The sequence below is a fragment of the Pongo pygmaeus genome, chromosome 4, assembly GCF_028885625.2.
Source record: "Pongo pygmaeus isolate AG05252 chromosome 4, NHGRI_mPonPyg2-v2.0_pri, whole genome shotgun sequence".
Lineage (NCBI taxonomy): Eukaryota > Metazoa > Chordata > Mammalia > Primates > Hominidae > Pongo > Pongo pygmaeus.
The window spans coordinates 185,212,491-185,237,500 of record NC_072377.2 but is presented as its reverse complement, the minus strand read 5'-3'; the positions used below and the strand labels follow the sequence as shown (position 1 = coordinate 185,237,500).

At 42.3% G+C, this 25,010-nt stretch overlaps 1 protein-coding gene across 8 annotated transcripts in view; it reads right to left on the bottom strand.

Moving 5' to 3' along the window:
• CNOT6 (CCR4-NOT transcription complex subunit 6) overlaps positions 1-25,010 on the bottom strand; it is an 81,914-nt gene that overhangs the window by 50,006 nt on the left and 6,898 nt on the right. For all 8 annotated transcript variants that reach the window (XM_063665408.1, XM_063665407.1, XM_063665411.1 and 5 more), the window contains one exon: positions 473-586. In XM_063665408.1, coding sequence (XP_063521478.1) covers positions 473-584 — 112 coding nt within the window. In that variant the 5' untranslated portion in view covers positions 585-586. The remainder of the gene's footprint in view (positions 1-472; positions 587-25,010) is intronic.

Sequence of the window (25,010 nt, the reverse complement as noted above, 5' to 3'; positions counted from 1 at the left end):
CTGTCCTCAGTGACTCAGACTCAGAAGCCAATGAAGAAAATAAGGAGAAATAAACCTACCCAAAACCTATACAGATCAGCCATTCCTACCCCACTAGAAATCTATCATTGACAATGCAAAAACTCCATCCTACTTTATCAGAGAATCAAATACCAGAACAAATACATGACTGGGCACTAGCATTTCATGTGTTATTTTCATTTCATCCTTGTTATTATTTTACATTTATGTATTTTGTAAGAGGACACTGATACTGAGAAAATATTCAATGAATGGCTTTTGAATTTTGACTCATATCATATTCTTTTCATTGAAACTTTCTGCTTCTAAATTACTAAAATACAATCATTTATAAATACATTACATTTATAAAATATAAAATCAATGTTTCTTTCCTGTATTGGCATTAGAAAACTCAGTTTACTACCATATCTTAATTTCCATACCATAAATTCATGCTTCCATGTCTTACCACTTATTTCAAGCTCTGCCCAATGGGATTTCTTTCCGTTTGCTGCTTCCTCAGAAGACATAATTGTATACATCCTCCGAGGGTCAGGGGGCTCGTATTTTTCTTTGGGCATGCCTGTTAAGAAAAGAAACCAATCAGTATTCTAAAAAATCAAATAAACAAAAGCCACAACACCTCTTTTTTTTTTTTTTTTGAGACGAAGTCTGACTCTGTCACCCAGGCTGGAGTGCAGTGGCATGATCTTGGCTTACTCCAACCTCTTCAAGCAATTCTTCTGCCTCAGCCTCCCAAATAGCTGGGACTACAGGCGTGTACCACCATGCCAGGCTCATTTTTGTATTTTTAATAGAGACGGGGTTTCACCATATTGGCCAGGCTGGTCTCGAACTCCTGACCTCATGATCCGCCCGCCTCGGCCTCCCAAAGTGCTGGGATTACAGGAGTGAGCCAGCATGCCCAACACACATCTTTTAAAGGTGGACACCCACATTACAATCTCTATCATTTCCCACTGAAAGAAACTAGGAGCTTCCTGCAGAAATTGATTATTTCAAGTGCAGGACAAGACAGATACAAACAACCTGTGAAGCTAACAAGGGTGCAGCAGCTGTGGGGGACACAGAAGCCAGCTTGAAGAAGCTTCCACTGACCAAATATGAGACAATCTGAACATCAGAAGAATGACTGCAACTGAGTCATTATGAACTTCATGAATTCATAATTTTATCTAAAAATCAAAAAACTCAGTCACCTGAAAATTAGAAAATAAAAGAATCGGCCAGGCATGGTGGCTCACGCCTGTAATCCCAGCACTTTGGGAGGCCGAGGCGGGTGGATCACGAGCTCAGGAGATCGAGACCATCCTGGCTAACACGGTGAAACCCCGTCTCTACTAAAAATTAAAAAAAAAAAAATTAGCCAGGCATGGTGGCGGGCGCCTGTAGTCCCAGCTACTCGCAAGGCTGAGGCAGGAGAATGGCGTGAACCTGGGAGGCGAAGCTTGCAGTGAGCCGAGATCACGCCACTGCACTCCAGCCTGGGCAACAGAGCGAGACTCCGTCTCAAAAAATAAATAAATAAATAAATAATAAAAGAATCAAACATTTATCCTGCATTTCTGGCAGAAACTAGGTGAGTGACTGTTTTTAACAGAATTCTAGCCGATAAATCCAAAAAGAGTTACATAATTAGAAAATAATCAGTTTACAATCTCTAAGAAAATAATGGATCTAGGCAATGATCAATGGTTAATAAAACCATTAAGTGTGAAAAAAATATCAGTGGAAAATTTTTAAATGGATAGATCAGGCTACAACAGCGGTTCCCAAACTTTCTGGCACCACGGACCAGTTTTGTGGAAGACACTTTTCCACAGATTTTGGGAGGGTGGGGTGGTTTTGGGATGAAACTGTTGCATCATAAGGAGCGCACAGCCTGGATCCCTCGCATGTGCAGCTCACAGGAGGGTTTGTCCTGTGAGAATCTATTGCTGCTGCTGATCTGACAGGGGGTGGAACTTGGGCAGTAATGCCTGCTCATGCGCCGCTCACCTCCTGCTGTGCGGCCCGGTTCCTAACACGCCATGGACGAGCACCAGGGTTGAGAACCCTTGGGCTACAAGACCTAAACCCAATGATCAGTCTCATCGTTAGGACAACCAGACATTACGTGCTTCCCAATAAGACACTATGAGAAGTACACATAAACCACCTATGTTCTTGACCCCTCACCAACAAACTTAAAAACTGAACCTGAATCAAATCAAGCCTCTCTAGATCTGATACTAGTTTACACAAAGTAAGGGATCTAGAGGAACATGTTTGAAATAACACCACAGGGCACAACCATGTGAATATATTCAATACTACAGAACGGTACACTTGGTTATGATAGTAACTATCATGTTGTGAATTTTACCACAATTAAAATTTTTTAAAGTAAAAATAATACAAGAATTACAGCCATCCAGACGCAGAATATAGAAGTTCTAGATGACAAAAGACCAAATTTCTTGAACAAATCAATGGTCTGAAAAAGAGGAGTAAAATGAAACATATGGAATAAATGACTTAAGAGGCACAGCAATCAAATGCAATGTACAGACCTTGTTTAATTCCAACTTAAACAAATCTGGTTTTTCTGATTTTGAAAATTAGAGAAACCTGAAGATAGACTAAATATTAGTTAATATTAAACAAGTATTGTGATTCAGGCACAGTGGCTCATGCCTGTAATCCCAGTACTTTTGTGAGGCTTGGGCCCAGGAGTTTGAGACCAGCACCACCCTGGGCCCCATCTCTTACCAAAAAATTAAAAATTAGCCAAGCATGGTAGTATACACCCGTAGTCCCAGCAACTCAGGAGGCTGAGGTGGGAGGATCGCTTGAACCCAGGAGGTTGAGGCTGCAGTAAGATGTGACTGTGCCCCTGCACTCCAGCCTGGGCGACAGTGAATCCTGTCTCAGAAAAAAAAAAAAAAAAAAGTTTTATGGTTGTATGTGATTTTTAAAAATTCTTGTCCATTATAGATACATTCTAAAATATTTAGGTGAAATAAAACATCACTCCCATGCATATTCCCTCAAAGCCCTTGTTCTTGTCTCACTTTTATTCTTTTGGATAAATCATAATCCTGGTTTAGCCAATTGTCTACCTACTCTGTATATCCATGCAGCTAAACATAGCTGGAGAAAAACCTATGACCATGTAAGTTTAAAGTGAGCCAGTCAGCAATCATTCCTCAGACTCTGTATACTGCCCAGAAATAATACTATAAATTCCTAGTCTATCCCCTTCTCCTAGATGACTTCTGTCTTCAAACCTCTAACACCTACTCCTCCACCCTCCCTCTCAGCTGATGACCTGACTTTCGCAATGAAACAGAATGCCAGAAGGGCCCTTTCTACGAACTCCCACCTATGCCCTCTATCCCTGCCCTTAGCACGTAAGCCATCTGTGCAATTCGATCCACCCCTCATTCCGCCTACTCAAGGACATTGCTTTGGCAATCCCTTCCTTCCTCTCATCATATTATGCCTCCCTCCTGGATCTTTACCTTCAGCACACATATATGTGCTATTCTTTCCTCTATTAAAAAAAAGTCTTAACTGCATTTCTCGCTCCAGCTACTTCCCTTCTCTCATTCTCTCTACAGCAAAAACAATCCTCAGGAATTGCGTATGTTCTCTGTCTTCTATTCTCCTCCTCCCAGTTAAACCTATTCAAGTTAGTAAGTGTTTTCAACCTTTCACCAAAAACTATCAAGAAGAAACCCAGTAGCCAGGCACGATGGCTCACGCCTATAACCCCAACGGCTTTGAGATGCTGTGGAGGGAGGAACACTTGAGTCCAGGAGTTCAAAGCTGCAGTGAGCCATGATCATGCCACTGCACTCCACTCTGGATAACAAAGCACAACCCTGTCTCTAAAAATGTTTTTTTTAAAATTTTTTTTAAAAAGAAGAAACCCAGTGATCTTATATTCTTATTTCCAATGGTCACTTCTCTGACCTCTTTTTGCTTATGATCAGCATTTGATATAGATAATCACCCCCTCCTAGAAACACACTGCTTGGCTTCCAGGATATCTGTTTTCTTGGTTTTCCTCCTATCTCTCTAGATTCAGTTTTTTCTAGTTCTTCCTGCAGAGTTGCAATTATCTCCATTTTACCAGAAAACAGAAACTCAAAATGGTTTAAGCAATTTGCCCACTGTTACAAGGCTGGGAAACAGCAGAGTCAGGCTTTGAATGAGTCTGATTAAAAGTTAAAGCTACTTTAATTATGCTACGCTGCCTCCCTGCTGACAGGAAATAGAACTACTTTTTTTTTTTTTTTTTTTGAGACAGGGTCTCACTTTGTCACCCAGGCTGGAGTGTGATGGTGCGATCTCTGCTCACTGCAGCCTTCATCTCCCAGGCTCAAAAGCCATCTTCCTCTCAGCCTCCCGTGTAGTTGGGAGCACGGGCATGTGCCACCACACCAGGCTAATCTTTGTATTTTTTTGTAGAGATTTGTTTTCGTCATGTTGCCCAAACTGGTCTCAAACTCCTGGGCTCATGCGATCCACCTGCCTCAGCCTCCCAAAGTGTTAAGATTAGAGGCATGAGCCACCGCACCCGGCTTACTTTTCAAACATAGAAATGGGTTTTGACTGTTTAATCAAAGCACAGAAGTAAGTAAGTAATCCTAAAAAGCTGCTTAAGAATATAAATGGTGAGATAAAACAAACTGGTCTTATATGTTAGTTTCTTCAATATAGAAATATAATAACTGCTGTTTTTAGACTGATAAAAAATATTCAATACAAAAGAACAAACACAAAGAAGTGTTCATTCTGTCTAGAGGATAATATGGTAAGGAAAGTGCTCTTTCTGAATGACATGCATACATCAGTAATAACCTAGAAAATATAAAATGCTCTGTTCTATGCTACTAGAGCTTGATGACAGCATCCCTTAAGATCACCTAACTGCCACTATTCTGACCAGATTCCACTTACAAAGTAACTACCTGATCTTCATTAGCTTTCCCAAATAGAATTTAATAATGGTAAGAAATTGCTCTGACCAGCTGAGATTAGTATTTCAGTCCTATTAATCATTTGAATTATTGATGAAAGTTCAAAAGTCTGATTTATCAATCTCATGTAAGCTTAGTGTGAATCAATGTTCAGTTTGATCACACTTCAGGAAGTGTTACTGGACTAAGAAATCTGAAAACCATGCCCTGTACCTGTGGTCATTCTATCAAACAGTCTTGATTTCCGCCTAGGCAGCCAACCATTCCCTTTCTTGGTTTTTTGTATTGTGAGACTGGCTGTCTTAAAATTTAAGGTACTCATCATTTTAGCCCCAAGGCACTGAAGATCTCTTCAGTGCTTCTCTATTTTCCAAATCTCTGAGATTAAGAATTAGGAAGTAAAAAAAAAAAAAAGGCTAGAATAAAAGAAACACAGCAAATTGGACATATGCCCACTAAAAACCCAATCCATTTTTCTGGGAGTCTAACAAAGTATAGCACTGAAGACTAGGTAAAGGAAAGGATATAGGAATACATGCAGTTTAGGATCTTTCCCAAGGCTCTGAAATCAACAAGTAATTCTTGCTCTCTAAAAAGTATAGTATGTCACTGAAGATTACTACCTAAAATAACAAAAGTATTCCAAAAAACACCTGAAAACTTTCAAGGAGAATTACAGAAGAATTCTTTTTTAAATAGCTAGGCCAGAGTCAGAGTCAGCAGGCAGATAGCACCTAACTAGTTAACATCTTACCAATCAAATGCCAGCCATCACTACTGATCCTGACACAATGAGACAAAAATCTCTCTACCTGTTTCAGATCTCAGAGCACTTGTTCATGACCTTACAATAATTATTTCACTTAAACACAAAGCATTCCTTGTATTTATTAGAAAGATATGCTTTCAGATTTGTTTATGAAACAGCTTAAACATACAAAACCTACGGCCATCCTGGGAAAGTTAGTGGTGCAAAACAGAATTACAAACCACGAAAAGACTATCCAGGAATATTTAAAGAGCGGCCTACACGTATACCATAAACTTTGAATGTCTGCCAGAATCTAGAGGGAGAAAAAAAACCTTCAGGAATCCAGTCTACTTCATACTTTCAGGAATGCTGGGGGTTAGCGGGAGCTGGGGATAGGAATCACAGTGAGGGGTTATAAGAGACTTAGCAGAATATGAAGTAAAGTGAAAAGAAATAAAAGTTAAGAAAACCAAGTGGAATGAAGATACCCACAAAGACCAAGTAGAAAAAGTTACATTTAAACACTTAAATATATTTGAACCTCCTCTGGGTAGGAGAGAGGTGAAAAGAAACAGTTGTTGAAAAGAGAACCCTAAGAAAGGGGGAGAGCCTCTGGTCTATTTTTCAGTCAGGAATCAAACATGTTCAGTGAAAATTAGGGACAATCAAACATTTGAGTGTTCCCCCTGGGAAAAGGATTGGTAGTTACAAAGTAATAAAAACCAGAACTGAAATCCACCCATCCTAACAGCCCCTAGCCAGGAGATATGCCACAACCCCCCGCCCCCACCCCAGTAAGCAAAAGAAAAGCCATCTCTACTTAACCTTCAAAATGAACATCTAAGGGGAAAAGAACAGGGATGCCTGAGAAGTGACTGTAAAAGAAAAGACAAACCGTTTTTCCTCTATGCTCACACTTAACACAAACGCTTGTGACCAGATGTGTGAAGGTTTTTCCCCACACACCAAGCAATTCTCCAGCATATAGCACCTGAGTGTCCTATAGCTCAATTCAATCCTGACAGTATCTACCCGGAGTTAGATCCCACTGAGATTATGGGCTCAGTCCCACAATACTGCCCCTCTCTTCTTCAGACACAAGTAAGGTCATCACCCACATTTCTGATGACCGGCTATAAAGCTGGGTTCCCAACACTCCCTCCTGGAGTTGGATTAATTTGTTAGAACGGCTCACAGAACGTGGGCAAACACATTCACTGGTTCGTTATAAGGATATGGTAAAGTATACAGATGAACAGACAGATGAAGTTGTATACAGGGTGAGGAACAGTGCAGGGGTGCAGAGCTTCCAGGCCCTCTCCCACCTCAGCCTACTTTGGGAGCTGAGGCAGAAGGATCACTTGAGCCCAGGAGGTCCAGGCCACAGTGAGCAGAGATAACACCACTGCACTCCAGCCTGGGCAAGAGTGAGACCCTGTCTCAAAAAACAAGACATACAAGCAGCCAACAAACATGAAAAAATGCTCAACATAACTAAACAGAAAAACGCAAATCAAAACCACAATGAGATACCATCTCACACCAGTCAGAATGGCTATTACTAAAAAGATAAAAACTAACAGATGCTGGCGAGGCTGCCCAAAAAAGGGAACACGTACACATTGCTGGTGGGAATGTAATTAGTTTAGCCATTGTGAAAAACAGTTTGGATATTTCTCAAAGAACTAAAAATAGAACTAAGCCAGGCCCAGTGGCTCACACTTATAATCCCACCATTTTGGGGGGCTGAGGAGGGTGGATCACCTGAGCCAAGAATTCAAGACCAGCCTGGGCAACAAGGCAAAACCCCATCTCTACAAAAAAAATACAAAAATTAGCCAGCATGGTGGCATGTACCTGTGGTCCCAGCTACTTGGGAGGATCATCTGAGCCTAGGACGTGGAGTTTGCAGTGAGCTGAGATCACACCACTGCACTCCAGCCTCGGTGATAAGAGTGAAACTCTGTCTCAATAGACAGATAGATAGATACATAGATAGACAGATAAAAATAAATAAATAATTTTATTATTTTTTATAATATAAATATAAATAAACAAAAATATAATATAAATATAAATAAATAAAAAACTACCCGTTTGGCCCAGAACTACCCATTTGGCCCAGCAATTCCATTACTGGTTCTATACCCAAAGAAAAATAAATCTTTCTACAAAAAAGGTACATGCACTGCTATATTCACCGCAGCACTATTCACAATAGCAAAAACATGGAATCAACCTAGCTGCCATCAACAGTGGGCTGGATAAAGAAAATGTGGCACATATACATCATGGAATACTACATGGTCACAAAAAAAGAATGAAATCATATCCTTTGCAGCAATATGGATATAGCTGGAGGCTGTTATCCTAAGTGAATTAATGTAGGAAAAGAAAACCAAATACTGTGTAAGTGGGAGCTAAACACTGGGTACATACATATGGACATAAACATGGGAACAATAAAACTAGGGACTATTGGAGGGAGGAGAGGGAAAGGAGTGCAAGGGCTGAGAATCTACTGACTACCTGTGTGATGGGATCATTTATGTCCCAAACCTCAATGTCACACAATATACCCATGTAACAAACCTGCACATGTACCCCTTGGATCTAAAATAAAACTTGAAACTATTTTAAAAAATTACTCAATCTGTAAGTCAGCACATATACCTTTGAGTATTTACCCAAAAGAAATGAAAATATACACACCCCAAAAGATATGTATATTGCAAAAATAAGTAATTCAAAATCTAGGCTGTTGGAACTTGTTAAATATTTTGAGCCTTAAGAGAATGTGATTATGAAACCTGAGTCACTTAAACAGGCAACTGTAACCTAGGCAGCTGTAGCTTTTGCTTCTCTGATTATAAATTACCTTATTTCTTACCTACACTGTTCTGTAAAATGTCGTAAATGACTAACCAGTGAGTGCCAGGGAAGATGTCTTTCCTCTTCCTCTTAACTGCTGATATTCATTACAGATTAATTTCCCTCTTTCCTCTTTCAAACAAAAACTTCATGACTACCACATTGTTGAAGATGGAATGTGCCAGGCGCAGTATCTCACACCTGTAATCCTAGCACTTCGAGAGGCCAAGGCGGGCGGACTGTCTGAGCTCAGGAGTTCGTGACCGGCAACACGATGAAACCCTATCTCCGCTAAAAATACAAAAATTATCTGGGTGTGGTGGTGGGTGCCTATAGTCCCAGTTACTCGGGAGGCTGAGGCAGGAGAATTGCTCAAACTCAGGAGGCAGAAGTTGCAGTGAGCTGAAATCGTGCCACTGCACTCCAGCCTGGGTGACAGAGAGAGACTCCATCTCCAAAAAAAAAGATGGAATGTTAAACACACTCTTGGAAAGAAAAAAAAAAAAACAAGCTATATGGAAAAGAAAACAATCTGTAACTAAACTGTTGTAACTCATAAGCCCCAACCTTGCAGAGAAAATGTTGGAATCCTATTAAATGTCGTTGTTTCCTGCCTATATAAATAAGCAGCACCTTAACTTTTTTTTTTTTTTTGAGATGGAGTCTCGCTCTGTCGCCAGGCTGAAGTACAGTGGCGTGATCTTGGCTCACTGCCACCTCTGACTCCCTGGTTCAAGCGATTCTCCTGCCTCAGCCTCCCGAGTAGCTGGGATTACAGGCAGGTGCCACCATGCCCAGCTAATTTTTGCATTTTTAGTAGAGATGGGGTTTCAACATGTTGGCCAGGATGGTCTTGATCTCCTAACCTGGTGATCTGCCCGCCTTGGCCTCCCAAAGTGCTGGGATTACAGATGTGAGCCACCGCACCCAGCCCAGGCCCTTAACTTTTAACTTTGAAGCCCAGATCCCAGTGCTCTGGAGTTCATATTCCCCAGATAGTCATTCCCAGATGTTCACCTAAAAACTCTTATTTAAAAACTCTTTGAAACTGGATTCTGATCATTTCAATTACTTCAGGTTGACAATATAGTTGTTCATAATAACTTTATTCATAATTGCCAAAAACTGAAAATCCAAATGTTCATTAATAGTATATGGATAGGCTGGATGCGGTGGCTCACATCTATAATCCCAGCACGTTGGCAGCCAGAGGCGGGCAGATCACTTGAGGTCAGGAGTTCAAGACCAGCCTGGAAAATATGGTGAAACCCTGTCTCTACCAAAAATGCAAAAATTAGCTGGATGTGATGGCACATGCCTATAATTCCAGCTACTCAGGGGGCTGAGGCAGGAGAATCCCTTGAATCCAGGAGGCGGAGGTTGTGGTGAGCCGAGATTGGGCCACTGTACTCTGGCTAGGCAATAGAGTGAGATTCCTTTTCAGGGGGAAAAAAAAAAAAAAAAAAAGCAAATGGATAACCAAATTTTAACATATTGACACCACTAAATACTACTGAATAATAAAAAAAAAGAATCGATCAACTGATACACACAAATACAAATGAATCTCAAACATTAAATAAGAGACCCAAGAGATTCCATTTATATGCATTTGTGGCGAAAAAAATCAGAACATCTTGCCCCTATAGTGATGGAAATATTCAATATATTAATTGGTGTATGGTTTATATGAATATACATATTTATCAAGACTCATATTACACATTTAAGGTCTACATGTACATTGCATTTTATGTAAATTTTACCTGAACTAAAAAATATTCTATATTCTAACACTTGGCCAGATGAAAGGACTTTTTCCAGATGAGCAATTACTAAGGAAACATACAACCCACGAACTTTTGCTAAATAAGTACTCATTACCACATTGTTAATGACGTTAATGCAAAAGTTATCAGTATCAAAATGGAGTGACTAATGTCAAGCTCTAACCAAATGGAGACCTCACTATGCAAGGAATTCCTTAAAATGGCAGTGTCCTAGATAACCTGCTTGCACAATTGCCTGACACAGCTGTCTCTACCAATGAACCAACACCAACTCCTGCAATAAGCCCTTGTAACCAACAGTCTTTGTTTCAAAACAACTTACTTGGACTTCCTCTTTGTCTTTAAAAGTTTCCTCTTACCCCAACCTCTCTGGATGCACCTACGATTCCTTAAAGCACATGTGTCCCTGATTACAATTCCCTGCTATTCCTGAATAAACTCTGGAAAGTTGGTCTCTCAGTAGCTCATTTTAGCTTCATCTTAGGAACCCAAGACAACCTGGACAACGTGGCTCATGCCTGTAATCCCAGAACTTTGTAGGCCAAGGTAGGCAGATCACTTGAGCCCAGGAGTTCGAAACCAGCCTGGGCAACATGGCAAGAACTCGTCTCTACAAAAAAATGTTTTAAACAACTAAATTAAGTTAAATTCAAAGGAACCAAGATTTCCAGAGAAAGAGCATGTTTATAAATCAAGGAAATTAAATGGAAACACTGGCCAGGCTCATACCAGTAATCCCAGCACTTTGGGAGGCCAAGGCGGGAGGCCTGCTCGAGCCCAGAAGTTCGAGACCAGCCTGGGCAACAAAGGGAGATCCCTCATCTCTACAAAAACTAAAAAGAAATCACCCAGGTGTGGTGGCACATCCCTGTAGAGGCAGGAGGACTACCTGAGCCTGGGAGGTCAAGGCTACAGTGAGCTATGATCACACCACTGCACTCCAGACTGGGTGACAGAGTGAGACCTTGTCTCTTCCTTCCCCCATCAACCCCCCCCCCCATACACACACAAATACTAAAACTGGCTTGAGAATATCAATATAGACTCACGATTTAATTTATGTCTGTCTACTGAAGTGTTGCAGAAGCAATACTACCTCCGGAATAATGGCACTCCTAAATTGTCAATTTCAAGCTCTAATACCAAGAAAGTAAAGTTCTTTGTAAAATGGCCAATCAAAAGATGGGCAGGACATGTCTAAAATGAGCCTGGGACATCTTTCAGTGCCAAAAAGCTAAGTCTAATGGAGTCATCATGTCAACGTGATACAGAAGCCAGCTAGAAGGGGTCCTCACAGGACAAACTATGACCATTTGAGCAGTAAGAATCATAATTACAATGAAATGAAACACACTGAATCAATACAAATCTATGAGAACCTCAAAAAACCAAGCCAAACAAAAGAGAGATAACATAATCCTTTCTGTGCTGCAAAAAAAGAGCTGGCAATGATGTAAAAGATGAAACTACTATAGTAATCAAGACAAGGAGGAGAGAGGGGGAGATGGGGGAAGAGACCCCATATGGACTGCAAGTCAGTCACTATCCGAAGCAGCTATTACAATATGGAGACAGGTAACTAAAAAGAAAGATTTAAGTGGTTACGCCTCAGCAGGAACTGGATTCAGAGTAATCAAACAGCCCCCGTTTAAGAAAAGCTCTACTTGGCCAGGCGCAGTGGCTCGCGACTGTAATCCCAGCACTTTGGGAGGCCAAGGCAGGCGGATCACAAGGTCAAGAAATTGAGACCAGCCTGGCCAACACGGTGAAAATCCAACTCCACTAAAAATACAAAAACTAGCTGGGCTTTGTGGCAGGCGCCTGTAGTCCCAGCTACTCAGGAGGCTGAGGCAGGGGAATCGCTTGAACCCGGGAGGCAGAGGTTGCAGTGAGCCGAGATTGCGCCACTGCACTCCAGCCTGGCAACAGAGAGAGACTGTCTCAAAAAAAGAAAAAAGAAAAGAAAAGCCCTACTTTACAAAACAATGATAGCTAATAAATTAAGTATGAAAGAATTTTTTTAAAGCAGCATCATTTTATAATTCCCATTCGACATTAATCAAGGATTATAAAAACGGCCGGGTGCAGTGGCTCATGCCTGTAATCCCAGCACTGTAGGAGGCTGAGGTGAGCAGATGGCTTGAGCCCACAAGTTCAAGATCAGCCTGGGAAACATGGCAAAACCCAGTCTGTACTAAAAATACAAAAATTAGCTGGGCATGGTGGCACATCCCAGCTACTTGGGAGGCTGAGATGGGAGAATCACCTGAGCCAGGAAAGTCGGGGCTACAGTGGGCAGTGATCACGCCATTGCACTCCAGCCTACGCGAAAGGAGTGAAACCCTTAGAAAAAAAAAAAAAGGATTATACTGGGTTAAAAGCATTAGATGAATATTGGCATTAATGAAATGCTAAAAGCCACCACTACACAGATTCTACATAGATTACTTTCTGATCATAAGGTAGAAAACATTTAATGGAGGAATAAATTGTTACCCCCTTCACCAATCTTACCAACACTATGGAGGAAGAACCAGATATTGGGGTCTCTTGATGTGGTGCAGTATGAAATACACATCAGTAATGTTTACACCTTGATTTGAAAACTAGAGGAACTGGCCAAATGACATCAAAGGAGCAATCAGACAAAATGAGAATGTGGGACTTTCTGCAAGGAAACTGGCCTGTTGCCTTCAACAAACTGGTGTCAGCACTATTCTAGATTTGAAGAGAATTAAGGAATACAATCAGATGAAATGAATGGTCCCTATGTTGGATCCACAAATCAGCAATAAAAAAAATTTTTATGGACAATGAGAGAAGACATTTAACACCTAGTTCATGTTTACATTAATGATTTGCGTGATGTTACTGTGACCAGGTATAAAAATGTGGTTTTTTGTTAAAAGGCTCTCAGACGTTAAACTATTTATTTTAGTGGGCCAGATTTTCTTCAAGGGAAATGAGACTGAGTTATAGGCAATCTTAACTGACAAGATAATATCCTGAATCTTCCCAGCACTTTGGAGCTGGGCGCGGTGGCTCACGTCTGTAATCCCAGCATTCTGGGAGGCCACGGCAGGTGGATCACAAGGTCGGGAGATGGAGACCATCCTGGCCAACACATGGTGAAACCCCGTCTCTATTAAAAATACAAAAATTAGCCAGGTGTGGTGGCGTGTGCCTGTAGTCCCAGCTACTCGGGAGGCTGAGGCAGGAGAATCACTTGAACCTGGGAGGTGGAGGTTTCAGGGAGCCAAGATGGCGCCACTGCACTCCAGCCTGGCGACAGAGCAAGACTCCGTCTCAAAAAAAAAAAAAAAAAAAAAAAATCCTGAATTTTCCCAGCTCTTTGGGAGGCCTGGGCAGGCCAATCACTTGAGCCCAGGAGTTCAAGACCAACCTGGGCAACATGGAAGATCCCGTCTACACAAAAATTAGCCAGGCGTGGTGGTGTGTGCCTGTAGTCCCAGCTACTTGAGAGGCTGAGGTGGGAAAATGGCTTGAGACCAGGAAGTGGAAGTTGCAGTGAGATGAGATCAAGACACTGCACTCCACCAGCCTGGGTAACACAGTGAGACCCTGATCTCAAAAAAAATTTTTTTCTTAATCTTGAATTTGACATCTCTCTCTCCTTTTACTATGCTTTTCACATTTTCTTCTTCTCCATTCTTTGTGCTTTACTTCTTTTCCCAACCATAAAGGAGAAAACAAAGGGCAACAGAGGAAAGGAAGGGAGGTAAGGAGGAAGAAATAAACTCATGTGCAGAAAGACCCTTTTTTTTGAGTAATCGGGCTCCTTAGAGCTACTGTAAGTTAGGGCACATATGAAAAGGCAGTGACACTAACCTTCATGCCAATCTACTTCCACTGAAGTTAATACAGACCCTCCTCATTTCTCAACTTCAACTATTACACATCCTCCCCACATTGCCGTTGATTACCTTCCTCATATGCACCTGCTCATGCCACTCTCCTATTAAAACTTTAGATGGCCCTGCCTGCCTGCCTAAAGTCCAAACCTCAAAGTCCTCTACTACCTCCACTTAGCTAACTATTTTCTCACTTATCTCCAGCGCTTTGACACACGCTACCCTACAATGTCCTAATTAGAGGAAACCTAGTTCTAAGACTTTGAGACAAGGTCTCGCTGTCACCTAAGCTAGAGTGCAGTGGTGCAATCATAGGCTCCTGGGCTCAGGCACCACCACACCCAGCTAATATTTTCTGTTTTCTTTTTTCTTTTTTTCATTTTTTTTTTTTTTTTTTTTTTTTGTAGAGATGAGAGGCATCACTATGTTGCCCAGGCTGGTCTTGAACTCCTGGCCTCAAGGGATCCTCCTGCCTCGGCTTCCCAAAGTGCTGGGTTTACAGACGTGAGCCACTGCGTCCAGCCTAAAATATAAGTCTTTCAATACATGCTAATCTCTTTACCAAAGACAACCTTCATCCTAAACTCCTACTTTCTCTTCACAGAACTCAGACGACATGTTACAGCCTCTGTAAGCCCTCCTCAACACGGGAACAAGTTCAGTACTCCCCACTCTGCATGCACACCATACGTTTACCACAGCATATATCACCTCCAAACAGTTTGTATCTCCCAATGTCTTGTGTAATGCCTAGCAAATTACGCTAGTGAACTGGTCAATTTTTTTCTTCACAACCAAAATCAGGTTTTCATAGAAAAAAAATCCAAAAGCAATTCAATACAGTGGAATCATGCTTTCTTAAGGAAGTTTTCTTTACAGAATCATTTATTCAACAAATATTTACTGAGTACCTTCAATGTGACAAGCACTCTGCCAGGTACTATGAATAAAGAATAAATAAGAAATGCATGATCTTACAGCTTAAGCAACTAGAAAGCAAACAAAAAACCTCACAACCACACACTCACACTTCAACTCTCTTATTTTTGCTACCACCACTCTAATTTAGGACTTTAATTCTCATTTCCTCAGCCATTACAATGGCCTCTTCTAATTGGTACTTATGCTTTTAGGATTACAACTAACCTAAATACCACTTAGATTATTCTTCCTAAAGCCGAGTCCTAATTACACTGCAAAATTCAGTAAAACAAGCTCTTTGTGAAGCAGACTTTTTTTTCTTTTGAGATGGAGTTTCCCTATTTCACCCAGGCTGGAGTGCAGTGGCGCTATCTCGGCTCACTGCAACCTCTGCCTTCCAGCTTCAAGCGATTCTCCTGCCTCAGCCTCCCGAGTAGATGGGATTACAGGCACCCCCCAACACGTGCGGCTAATTTTTGTGTTTTTAGTACAGATGGGGTTTCATCATGTTGGCCAGGCTGGTCTCGAACTCCTGACCTCATGATCCACCCGCCTTGGCCTCCCAAAGTGCTGAGATTATGGTGAAGCTGACTTCTGACTATAAAATCAAGAAGTTTCAGCCATATGGTGTGGCTCAAACCTGTAATCCCAGCACATTTGGAGGCCGAGGCAGGAGGATCATTTGATTTCGAAACCAGCCTGGGCAACATAGGGAAATCCCTATCTCTAGAAAAAATAAAAATGGGCTGGGCCCAGTGGCTCACACCTGTAATCCCAGCACTTTGGGAGGCCAAGGCAGGCGGATCATGAGGTCAGGGGATCGAGACCATCTGGCTAACACGGTGAAACCCCATCTTTACTAAAAATACAAAAAATTAGCGAGGTGTGGTGGCGGGCGCCTGTAGTCCCAGCTACTCAGGAGACTGAGGCAGGAGAATGGCGTGAACCCGGGAGGCGGAGCTTGCAGTGAGGTGAGATCGCCCCACTGCACTCCAGCCTGGGCGACAGAGCGAGACTCCGTCCCAAAAATAAATACATAAATAAAAATAAATAAATAAATAAAACGGCCAGGCGTGGTGGCTCATGCCTGTAATCCCAGCACTTTGGGAGGCGGAGGCGGGTAGATCACGAGGTCAGGAGTTCAAGACCAGCCTGGCCAATATGGTGAAACCCCGTCTCTACTAAAAATACAAAAATTAGCTGGGCGTGGTGGCACGCGACTGTATCCCAGCTACTCTCAGAGTAGGGAAGCTGAGGCAGGAGAATCGCTTGAACCTGGGAGGCAGATGTTGCAGTGAGTGAGACTGTGCCAGACTCCAGGCTGGGCGACAGAGCAAGACTCTGTCTCAAAATACTAAAAAAATAAAAAAATAAAAATAAAAAAACCAGTCAGGTGTGGTGGCACACATCTATGGTCCCAGCTACTCAGGAGGCTGAAGCGGGAAAATCGCTGGAGCCTGAGAGGTGGAGGCTGCAGTGAGCCTTGATTGTGCCACTGCACTCCAGTCTGAGCGACAGAGATCCTGTCTCAAAAAATAAATAAATGACCGGGTGCGGTGGCTCAAGCCTGCAATCCCAGCACTTTGGGAGACCGAGGCGGGTGGATCACGAGGTCAGGAGATTGAGACCATCCTGGCTAACACGGTGAAACCCCGTGTCTACTAAAAATACAAAAAAAATAGCCGGGCATTGGTGGTGGGCGCCTGTAATCCCAGCTACTCGGGAGGCTGAGGCAGGAGAATGGCGTGAACCCAGGAGGCGGAGCTTGCAGTGAGCCTAGATGGCGCCACTGCACTCCAGCCTGGGCGACAGAGCAAGACTCCATCTCAAGTAAATAAATAAATGGCCGGGTGCGGTGGCTTATGTCTGTAATCCCAGCACTTTGGGAGGCCAAGGCGGGCGGATCACCTGAGGTCGGGAGTTCAAGACCAGCCTGACCAATGTGGAGAAACCTTGTCTCTACTAAAAAATACAAAAATTAGCCGGGCATGGTGGTGCATGCCTGTAATCCCAGCTACTCAGGAGGCTGAGGCAGAACAATCGCTTGAACCCGGGAGGTGGAGGCTGCAGTGAGCAGAGATTGCGCCACCGCACTCCAGCTTGGCAACAGAGCAAGACTCTGTCTCAAAAATAAATAAATAAGAATAAAAATAATAATAAAATTTGAATGTTTTGCTGTAATGATTTCTGGTCCTATACCCACTTAAAATGATGATTCCATATCACCCCTTCTCTTCCCCTTTAAGATCTCTACTGCTGAGAAAAATTCAAACTCCACAGTTGAGAATTCAAAATATTCCACCTTTCCAGACTTCTGTCCCAATACTTCCTTCTCTATCTTTTGATGCAACTGCCATCCTTCAGATATGCTCCACTCTTCCCTATCTCCAAGCATTTAGTGATACCATTTTCACACTGAAATTCTATCCGTAATTCAAGGTTAAGTTAAATGTTACCCACCTCCTTCCCACCTAGCCTCCACAGTGGGTGTGCTCACAAGCTGTTTTCTCACAAAACCAGAACGATGGTTTCTCACAAAACCAGAACAAGACTAGACAAAACAATAATGAAGTTTTGCTGAGTATTCTTCAAAGACCATTCTGAAATCCACAGCTTTCAGAAGTAGACTAAAATACAATACAACTCATCTTTCCAAAGATCCTGTCTTTATTACAGTTCATAATTTGCACACATTACAGTGAGAAGACAGCTGAATGAAACTCTACAAATTTCAAAACAGATTAAGAGAAATGAGTTCCAAGCCATGCTTTTGATGGAAAGGGAAGAAGGAAAATAGTGATATGTTACAAATGGAGCCAGGAGCAGTGGCATACGCCGGTAATCCTAGTTACTCAGCAGGCTGAGGTGGGAGGATTGCTTGAGCCCAGGAGTTCAAGGCCAGCCTGGGCAACAGAGAGACACCCTGTCGCTCAAAAAAAATTTTTTAATTTTAAAATTGTTTATATATTTTTTTCAGATACAGGGTCTCACTCTGTTGCCCAGGCTGGAGCTCAAGCGGTCCTCCCATCTCAGCCTCCCAAGTAGCTAGCTGAACTACAGGTGCAGGCCAGCTAATTTTTTTTTTTTTTTTTTTTTTGAGACAGAGTCTTGCTCCGTCACTCAGACTGGAGTGCAGCAGTGTGATCTCAGCTCACTGCAACCTCCGCCTCCCAGGTTCAAGTGATTCTCCTGTCTCAGCCTCCCGAGTAGCTGGGACTACAGGTGCATGCCACCATACCAGCTAATATTTTATATTTTTAGTAGAGATGAGGTTTCACTGTGTTAGCCAGGATGGTCTCGCTCTCCTGACCTCGTGATCCACCCGCCTCAGCCTTCCAAAGTGCTGGGATTACAGGCGTGAGTCACCACCCCTGGCCTTTTTTTTGTATTTTGTAGAGACAAGGTTTCGCCATGTTGCCCAGGCTGGTCTCGAACTTCTGGATTCAAGCAATTTCCCCACCCTGGCCTCCCAAAGTGGTGGGATTACAGGTGCGAGCCACTGTGCCTGCCTCCCCCCAAAAATTTAATTATATTTAAAAATGGAAAAGGAATTATCCAAAGAAAGGAAATCAAATTACAAACATATGCCAAAAAAAAAATCTTCCTGTCTGGACACGGTGGCTCACACCTGTAATCCCAACACTTTGGGAGGCTGAGGTGGGCAGATCACCTGAGGTCAGGAGTTCGAGACCAGCCTGGCCAACATGGCGAAACCCCATCTCTACTAAAAGTGTAAAAATTAGCCGGGCATGGTGGCAGGTGCCTGTAGTCCCAGCTACTCAGGAGGCTGAGGCAAGAGAATAGCTTGAACCCGGGAGGTGGAGGTTGCAGTAAGCTGAGACGTCACCACTGCAATCCAGCCTGGGTGACAAGAGTGAGACTCTGTCGCAAAAAAAAAAAAAAAAAAAAAAAGTGCTGTCCTATTTTCCATTATTACAAAACGAAAAGCCCCAAGCCACTACTCAAAAGACACTCACCCAAAAATTAGTCCCTCTTTGAATACAATCTAAATGACAATTCATTTATAGGTACATTAAAAACTTTTAGATAATGAACATTTAAATGTCATATAAAGACAATAATTTAATAAATGCTATTTTTTAATACACATACTCTAGAATTTCAAATTACAATTATGACTGAGATGGCAGGCCCACCACATTCTTTAATATATTCGCCTGCTGTTTTTGCCAAGTGTATGATTTGAATTCTACAAATTAAAAATATGTACCTGTGCCTCTAGTATAAACAAACCCACTTAGCTCCATTAGACGATAGTCACAAGCCTTTCTCACAGCCTCAATTCAGTTAAGGCACTTCTACTCTCACTTCAAACCCCAAATCTGCTGCCTCCCAATGTCATCACATTTGTTTCTTTCTCTTTCTAGTCAGGTTTCCTTCACATATTGGCCAGTTAAAAGTTTATAGGTAGAAGTCCTGGCTACTCGGAAGGCTGAGGTAGGAGGATAGGCTGAGCCCAGGAGTTTGAGGCTATAGCGTGCTATGATTGCACCTGTGAATAGCCACTACACTCCAGCCTGGGCAACACAGAAAAACGCCATCTCTTAAAAAAAAATAAAATAAAATAAAAAAGTTTACAGATGATAAACCTCATTTAGGAGCTGTCCTTAGTGGCAAATGTCTATCATTAGTCTTTCCTTGTGGGAAATCAAACAAAAAACAGCAACAACAAAAAGCTTCTGCAAAAGATAGCTACTCTTGTCTAACAGGCAAAACTTAAATCATAACTGCACATTTTGAGGCTACTACTATAAATTACTGATGATACTATGGCAGGTATCTTGGTATCAGAACCCCGTGATAATCTCCCAAAGCAAACCATATGAATTGCATAGGAGGAATTTAACAGAGTAGCTAGTGGAAAAAAAAAAACAAAACAAGGTATCAAAAAGGTCTTACTAGGCCACAGTAGGAGGATCACTTCAGCCCAGGAGTTCAAGACTAGGCAGCTTAGGGAGATCCCGTCTCTACGTAAAAATAAAAAATTAGGCTGGGTGTGGTGGCTCACGCCTGTAATCCCAGCACCTTGGGAGGCCGAGGCGAGTGGATCACCTGAGGTGAGGAGTTACACCAACATGAAGAAACCCCATCTCTACTAAATACAAAAAAAAAAAAATCAGCCAGGTGTGGTGGCACATGCCTGTAATCTCAACTACTTGAACCCGGAGGCAGAGGTTGCAATGAGACGAGAATCCGCCTTTGCTCTCCAGCCTGGGCAACGAGAGCGAAACTCCATCTATCAGGGCCGGGTGTAGTGGCTCACAACTGTAATCCCAGCATTTTGGGAAGCAAGGCCAGCGGATCATTTGAGCCCAGGAGTTCAAGACCAGTAACATGGCAAAACCTGGTCCGTAGAAAAAAAATACCAAAATTAACCAGGTGTGGTGGCATGCCCCTGTAGTTCCAGCTACTTGGGAGCCTGAGGCGGGAGGATGGCTTCAGCCCAGGAGGTGGAGGTTGCAGTAAGCCAAGATCGCACCACTGCATTCCAGTCTGGGTGACAGAACCAGACCTTGTCTCAAAATCAAAAAATAAAAATAAAATAAAATAGGCCGGGCGCAGTGGCTCACGCCTGTAATCACAGTACTTTGGGAGGCCAACGCAGGTGGATCACGAGGTCAGGAGTTTGAGACCAGCCTGATCAATATGGTGAAACCCGTCTCTACTAAAAGTATAAAAATTAGCTGAGCATGGTGGTACGTGCCTATAGTCTCAGCTACTCGGGCGGCTGAGGCAGGAGAATCGCTTGAACCCGGGAGGCAAGGGTTGCAGTGAGCCAGGATCGCGCCACTGCACTCCAGCCTGGGTGACAGAGTGAGACTCCATCTCAAATAATAATAATAATAATAATAAATTAATTAATTAAAATAAGATACATTCGCTGGGCATGTTGGCACACACCTGCAGTCCCAGCTACCTGGGAGAATGAGGTGGAAGGATTGCTTGAGCTCTAGAGATTGAGGTTGCAGTGAGCCATGATGGCACCTGTGCACTCTAGCCTGGGTGACCATGAGACCTTGCCTTGAAAAAATAAAAACATAAAATAAAAAACTTTACTAGGCTGGGCGTGGTGGCTCACACCTGTAATCCCAGCACTTTGGGAGGCTGAGGCAGGTGGATCACAAGGTCAGAAGATCGAGACTGTCCTGGCCAACATGGTGAAACCCCGTCTCTACTAAAAATACAAAAATTACCTGGACGTGGTGGCATGCACCTGTAGTCCCAGCCACTCAGGAGGCTGAGGCAGGTGAATCGCTTGAGCCCAGGTAGCAGAAGTTGCAGTGAGCCAAGATTGTGTCACTGCACTCCAGCCTGGGTGAGAGAGTGAGACTCCGTCTCATACTAAAAAAACAAATTATCATCTTGGTCTTCAACCCTGCCCTTTCTCCTATGCTTACTACCCCGATTTCCAAGCCAAAAATATGAGTATATCCTTGACCCTTCCTTACCTAGTCACAGTCTTCATATCCAGTCTCCAACTCTAGCCCATTTTACTTCCTAAATCTCTCATCCACTCTGCCTTAATTCCCTCAGCTCTTACCTGAGCTATTCCAACAGTCTCACACCCATAGTCTTTCTTCCACCACTCTCCCCATCTCTAATCCATCCTAGATACGGTCTAATATGGTCTGGGTCTGTGTTCCCACCCAAATGTCATGTCAAATTGTCTCCTCAGTGTTGGAGGTGGGGCCTAGTGGGAGGTGACTGGATTACAGGGGTGGCTTTTCCCCTTTGGTGCTGTCTCAGAAAGTGAGTTATCGCAAGATCTGGTTGTTTAAAAGTGTGTAGCATCTCCACCCCAACTTCCTCCAGCTCTGGCCATGTGAAGACTCCCTGCTTCCCCTTCACCTCCCTCCATGGTTGTAAGTTTCCTGAGGCCTCCCCAGCCACATTTCCTGCACAGCCTGTGGAACCATGGGCCAATTAAACCCCTTTTCTTCATCAATTACCTAATCTCAGGCATTTCTTTACAGCAGTGCAAGAATGTACCAAATATACTGTCCAAAGTGACAGTCCTAGAAATACAAGTACATCATGTTCCTAAAACTGTATCTTTTGTTTTGTTCTTAAAACGGAGTCTCGCTCCTGTCGCCCAGGCTGGAGTGCAATGGCGTGACCACGGTTCACCGCAACCTCTGCCTCCTGAGTTCAAGTGATTCTCCTAACTCAGCCTCCAGAGTAGCTGGGACCACAGGCACCCACCACCATACCTGGCTAATTTTTTTGTATTTTTAGTAGAGACGGGGTTTCACCATGTTGGCCAGGCTGGTCTCGAACTCCTGACCTTAGATGATCTGCCCGCCTGGGCCTCCCAATGTGTTGGGATTACAGGCATGAGCCACCACACCGGGCCCCTAAACTATATCTTGTTCATCTCAATACCCTTGGAAACAGGAAACCCAGGCTCATTTACAAAACAAGTAAGTTGAGTTCGACTTGATCTCTGTATACCTCCTTAGTATCATCTTGGATCCCCCTAATCCCCACTTACCCCTCACAAACCTTCATGCCTTAGCAATGCTATGTCTTCTGCCTGAAATGCCCCAGATACCAAAAGGCCCCTAGTCATCCTTCAAATGCCAACTCAGACACTCAACTTTAAAAGGTCCATTACAACCTTCTTCCATATCCCTCCCAAACACAGAAGTTTACTGTTTCCAGCTCTGAGCTATGCTAAACCTTGAAAACATGTCTACTGTTGTATTCATTAATCCTGCCTTAGTATTTTTTTTAATCTCACATTCTGTAACACAGGCTTCTTCCATTTACATATCTTAAATATTTTTATAACTTCAGAGCTTGGCAAATATTCAGGTAATGCTTATATGAATTTAAAGGGAGAAGCCATGATAGTATAAAAGCAAACATTTTGTAAGAGTGCAAAAGAAGCCTTAAAAGCAGTGCCTATCTTACTAGGAATAAGAAAAACTATTACCTAAAAGGCAAAATCTAGAGAAAACAGAAAAGACTTTAATATCCAAGGGAACTAAGAATACTGGTTCTGGGATAGCCTGAGGTAAGAAGCAAGGGGACAAACTTAAAGGTTAAAAACTATATAAAATCTATCTTAGTGACACGCTATGGCAAAATAAGAGCAAACATCAAACAGACAGGTGTAATGGCAAAAGTGTGTTGGGCACCTATCTGCCAAGCACTGCACTAGGCATATAGTAGCCAATTATTCTGTGAGCACTCATTACCTGCCAGGTCTATCCAGCACTTTACATGCATTATCTCATTTAACCCTCAGAACTCTTGTAAGCAGACACTATTATAATCCTTACATAAAGAAAGAAGGTCCCGAGAATAAGTAACGTTCCTGAGGTCACAGGGATACTAAATGACACAACTGTTATTTTAACCCAAGTCTGATTCAAGTTTGTGCTTTCAACTACTATGCAATAATTTACCTGTATGACCTCGATTTAATTCTCACAGCAACCCATGAGGTAGATTCTACCTTCATCTTATAGAAGAGGAAACTGAGACCCACAGTTTATGTAATTTGCCCAAGATTGCACACTCTTAGTAACTGAGTTGTAGAGCTGGGATTTGAACCAGGGACAATCTAACTCCAAAGCTAGTCTTTCTATTCTACCACAGCCTCATTCTCAAGAATTCTATCACTTGCAAGACCAAGATCTTCTGTTCATTATCCAAATAATATGTTGCTGGGATCATGAGCCCCTCGTTTATGTCTCAGATGCATCATCTTTCCCAAATTAACCTCCTCATCTATACTTTATAGTCCCATACCCTCCACAATACACTAAGACAGCAGATCTCAAAACACTACCATCTCGGGACCCTTTTGCATTCTTAAAAATTAACTAGTACTTGGCATATGAAAGCAAATCTTATTCTTCTAGTAACCGAAGGCTGAAAATTGTAATATTATGAGTTTACATCAGATAATCTCGACCACTAATGAGGACAAATCTTCTTCTTCTAGTAACTGAAGGCTGAAAATCGTAATATTATGATTTTACATCAGATAATCTCTACTGCTAATGAGAAAGAGTTTTTTTTATTGTTTTTGAAATCACATACAATTCCATAGGCAAAACAATTTTGTGTGACCAAATAAAAATGCAATAATTTCAACCAATAGATCAGGGGAACATTTGGAAACATACACGCAATATACATTATAAATTTATTTCCTAAGTTTTGGACTTAAGGAAACAAAGCTGCTGACTAACACAGGTGCCTACCTTCTCTTGACCCTGTCTCCTCTTTAAACTATTACCCTTCTTTCTTTCTCTTCTAGTTTAAATTTTTCCAAATAGTAGACTATAACCTTCTTCATCTTAACCTCCCATATGCTCCTCCGCCCAGTCTACTATCTGACTTATATATGCCCTGGTCCCATAAAAATTTTCCCTGTGTTCATTCCCCCACCTGCCAAATCCTATCAACCCATTTCCAGATCTCATCCTACCCTACACCTGAGCACAATGACCACTACTGAAAACTCCTTCTTTCTTGGCACTATGACCTCTCTTGACATCTGTAGTGTTACTCTCTCCTATTCTGCCCTTGTCTCTAACCATTTCAATCCTGTCCAAAACAAAATATTAGCTGTTCCTTAGGGTTCCCTTAGTGCTCTTCTCTTGCGGTCCATAAGTTTCACACTTGCATATATGCATACTTTCATTACCTTCAGCAGAGTCCATAATTCTTAACTGATTCTCAAATGGAAATCTTATCTCTGTCAAAAGGGTGAAAAACATTTGTTCACACACTCTTCTGAGTAATCCCCTAACTTCCAATGCCAACTATACAATGACCA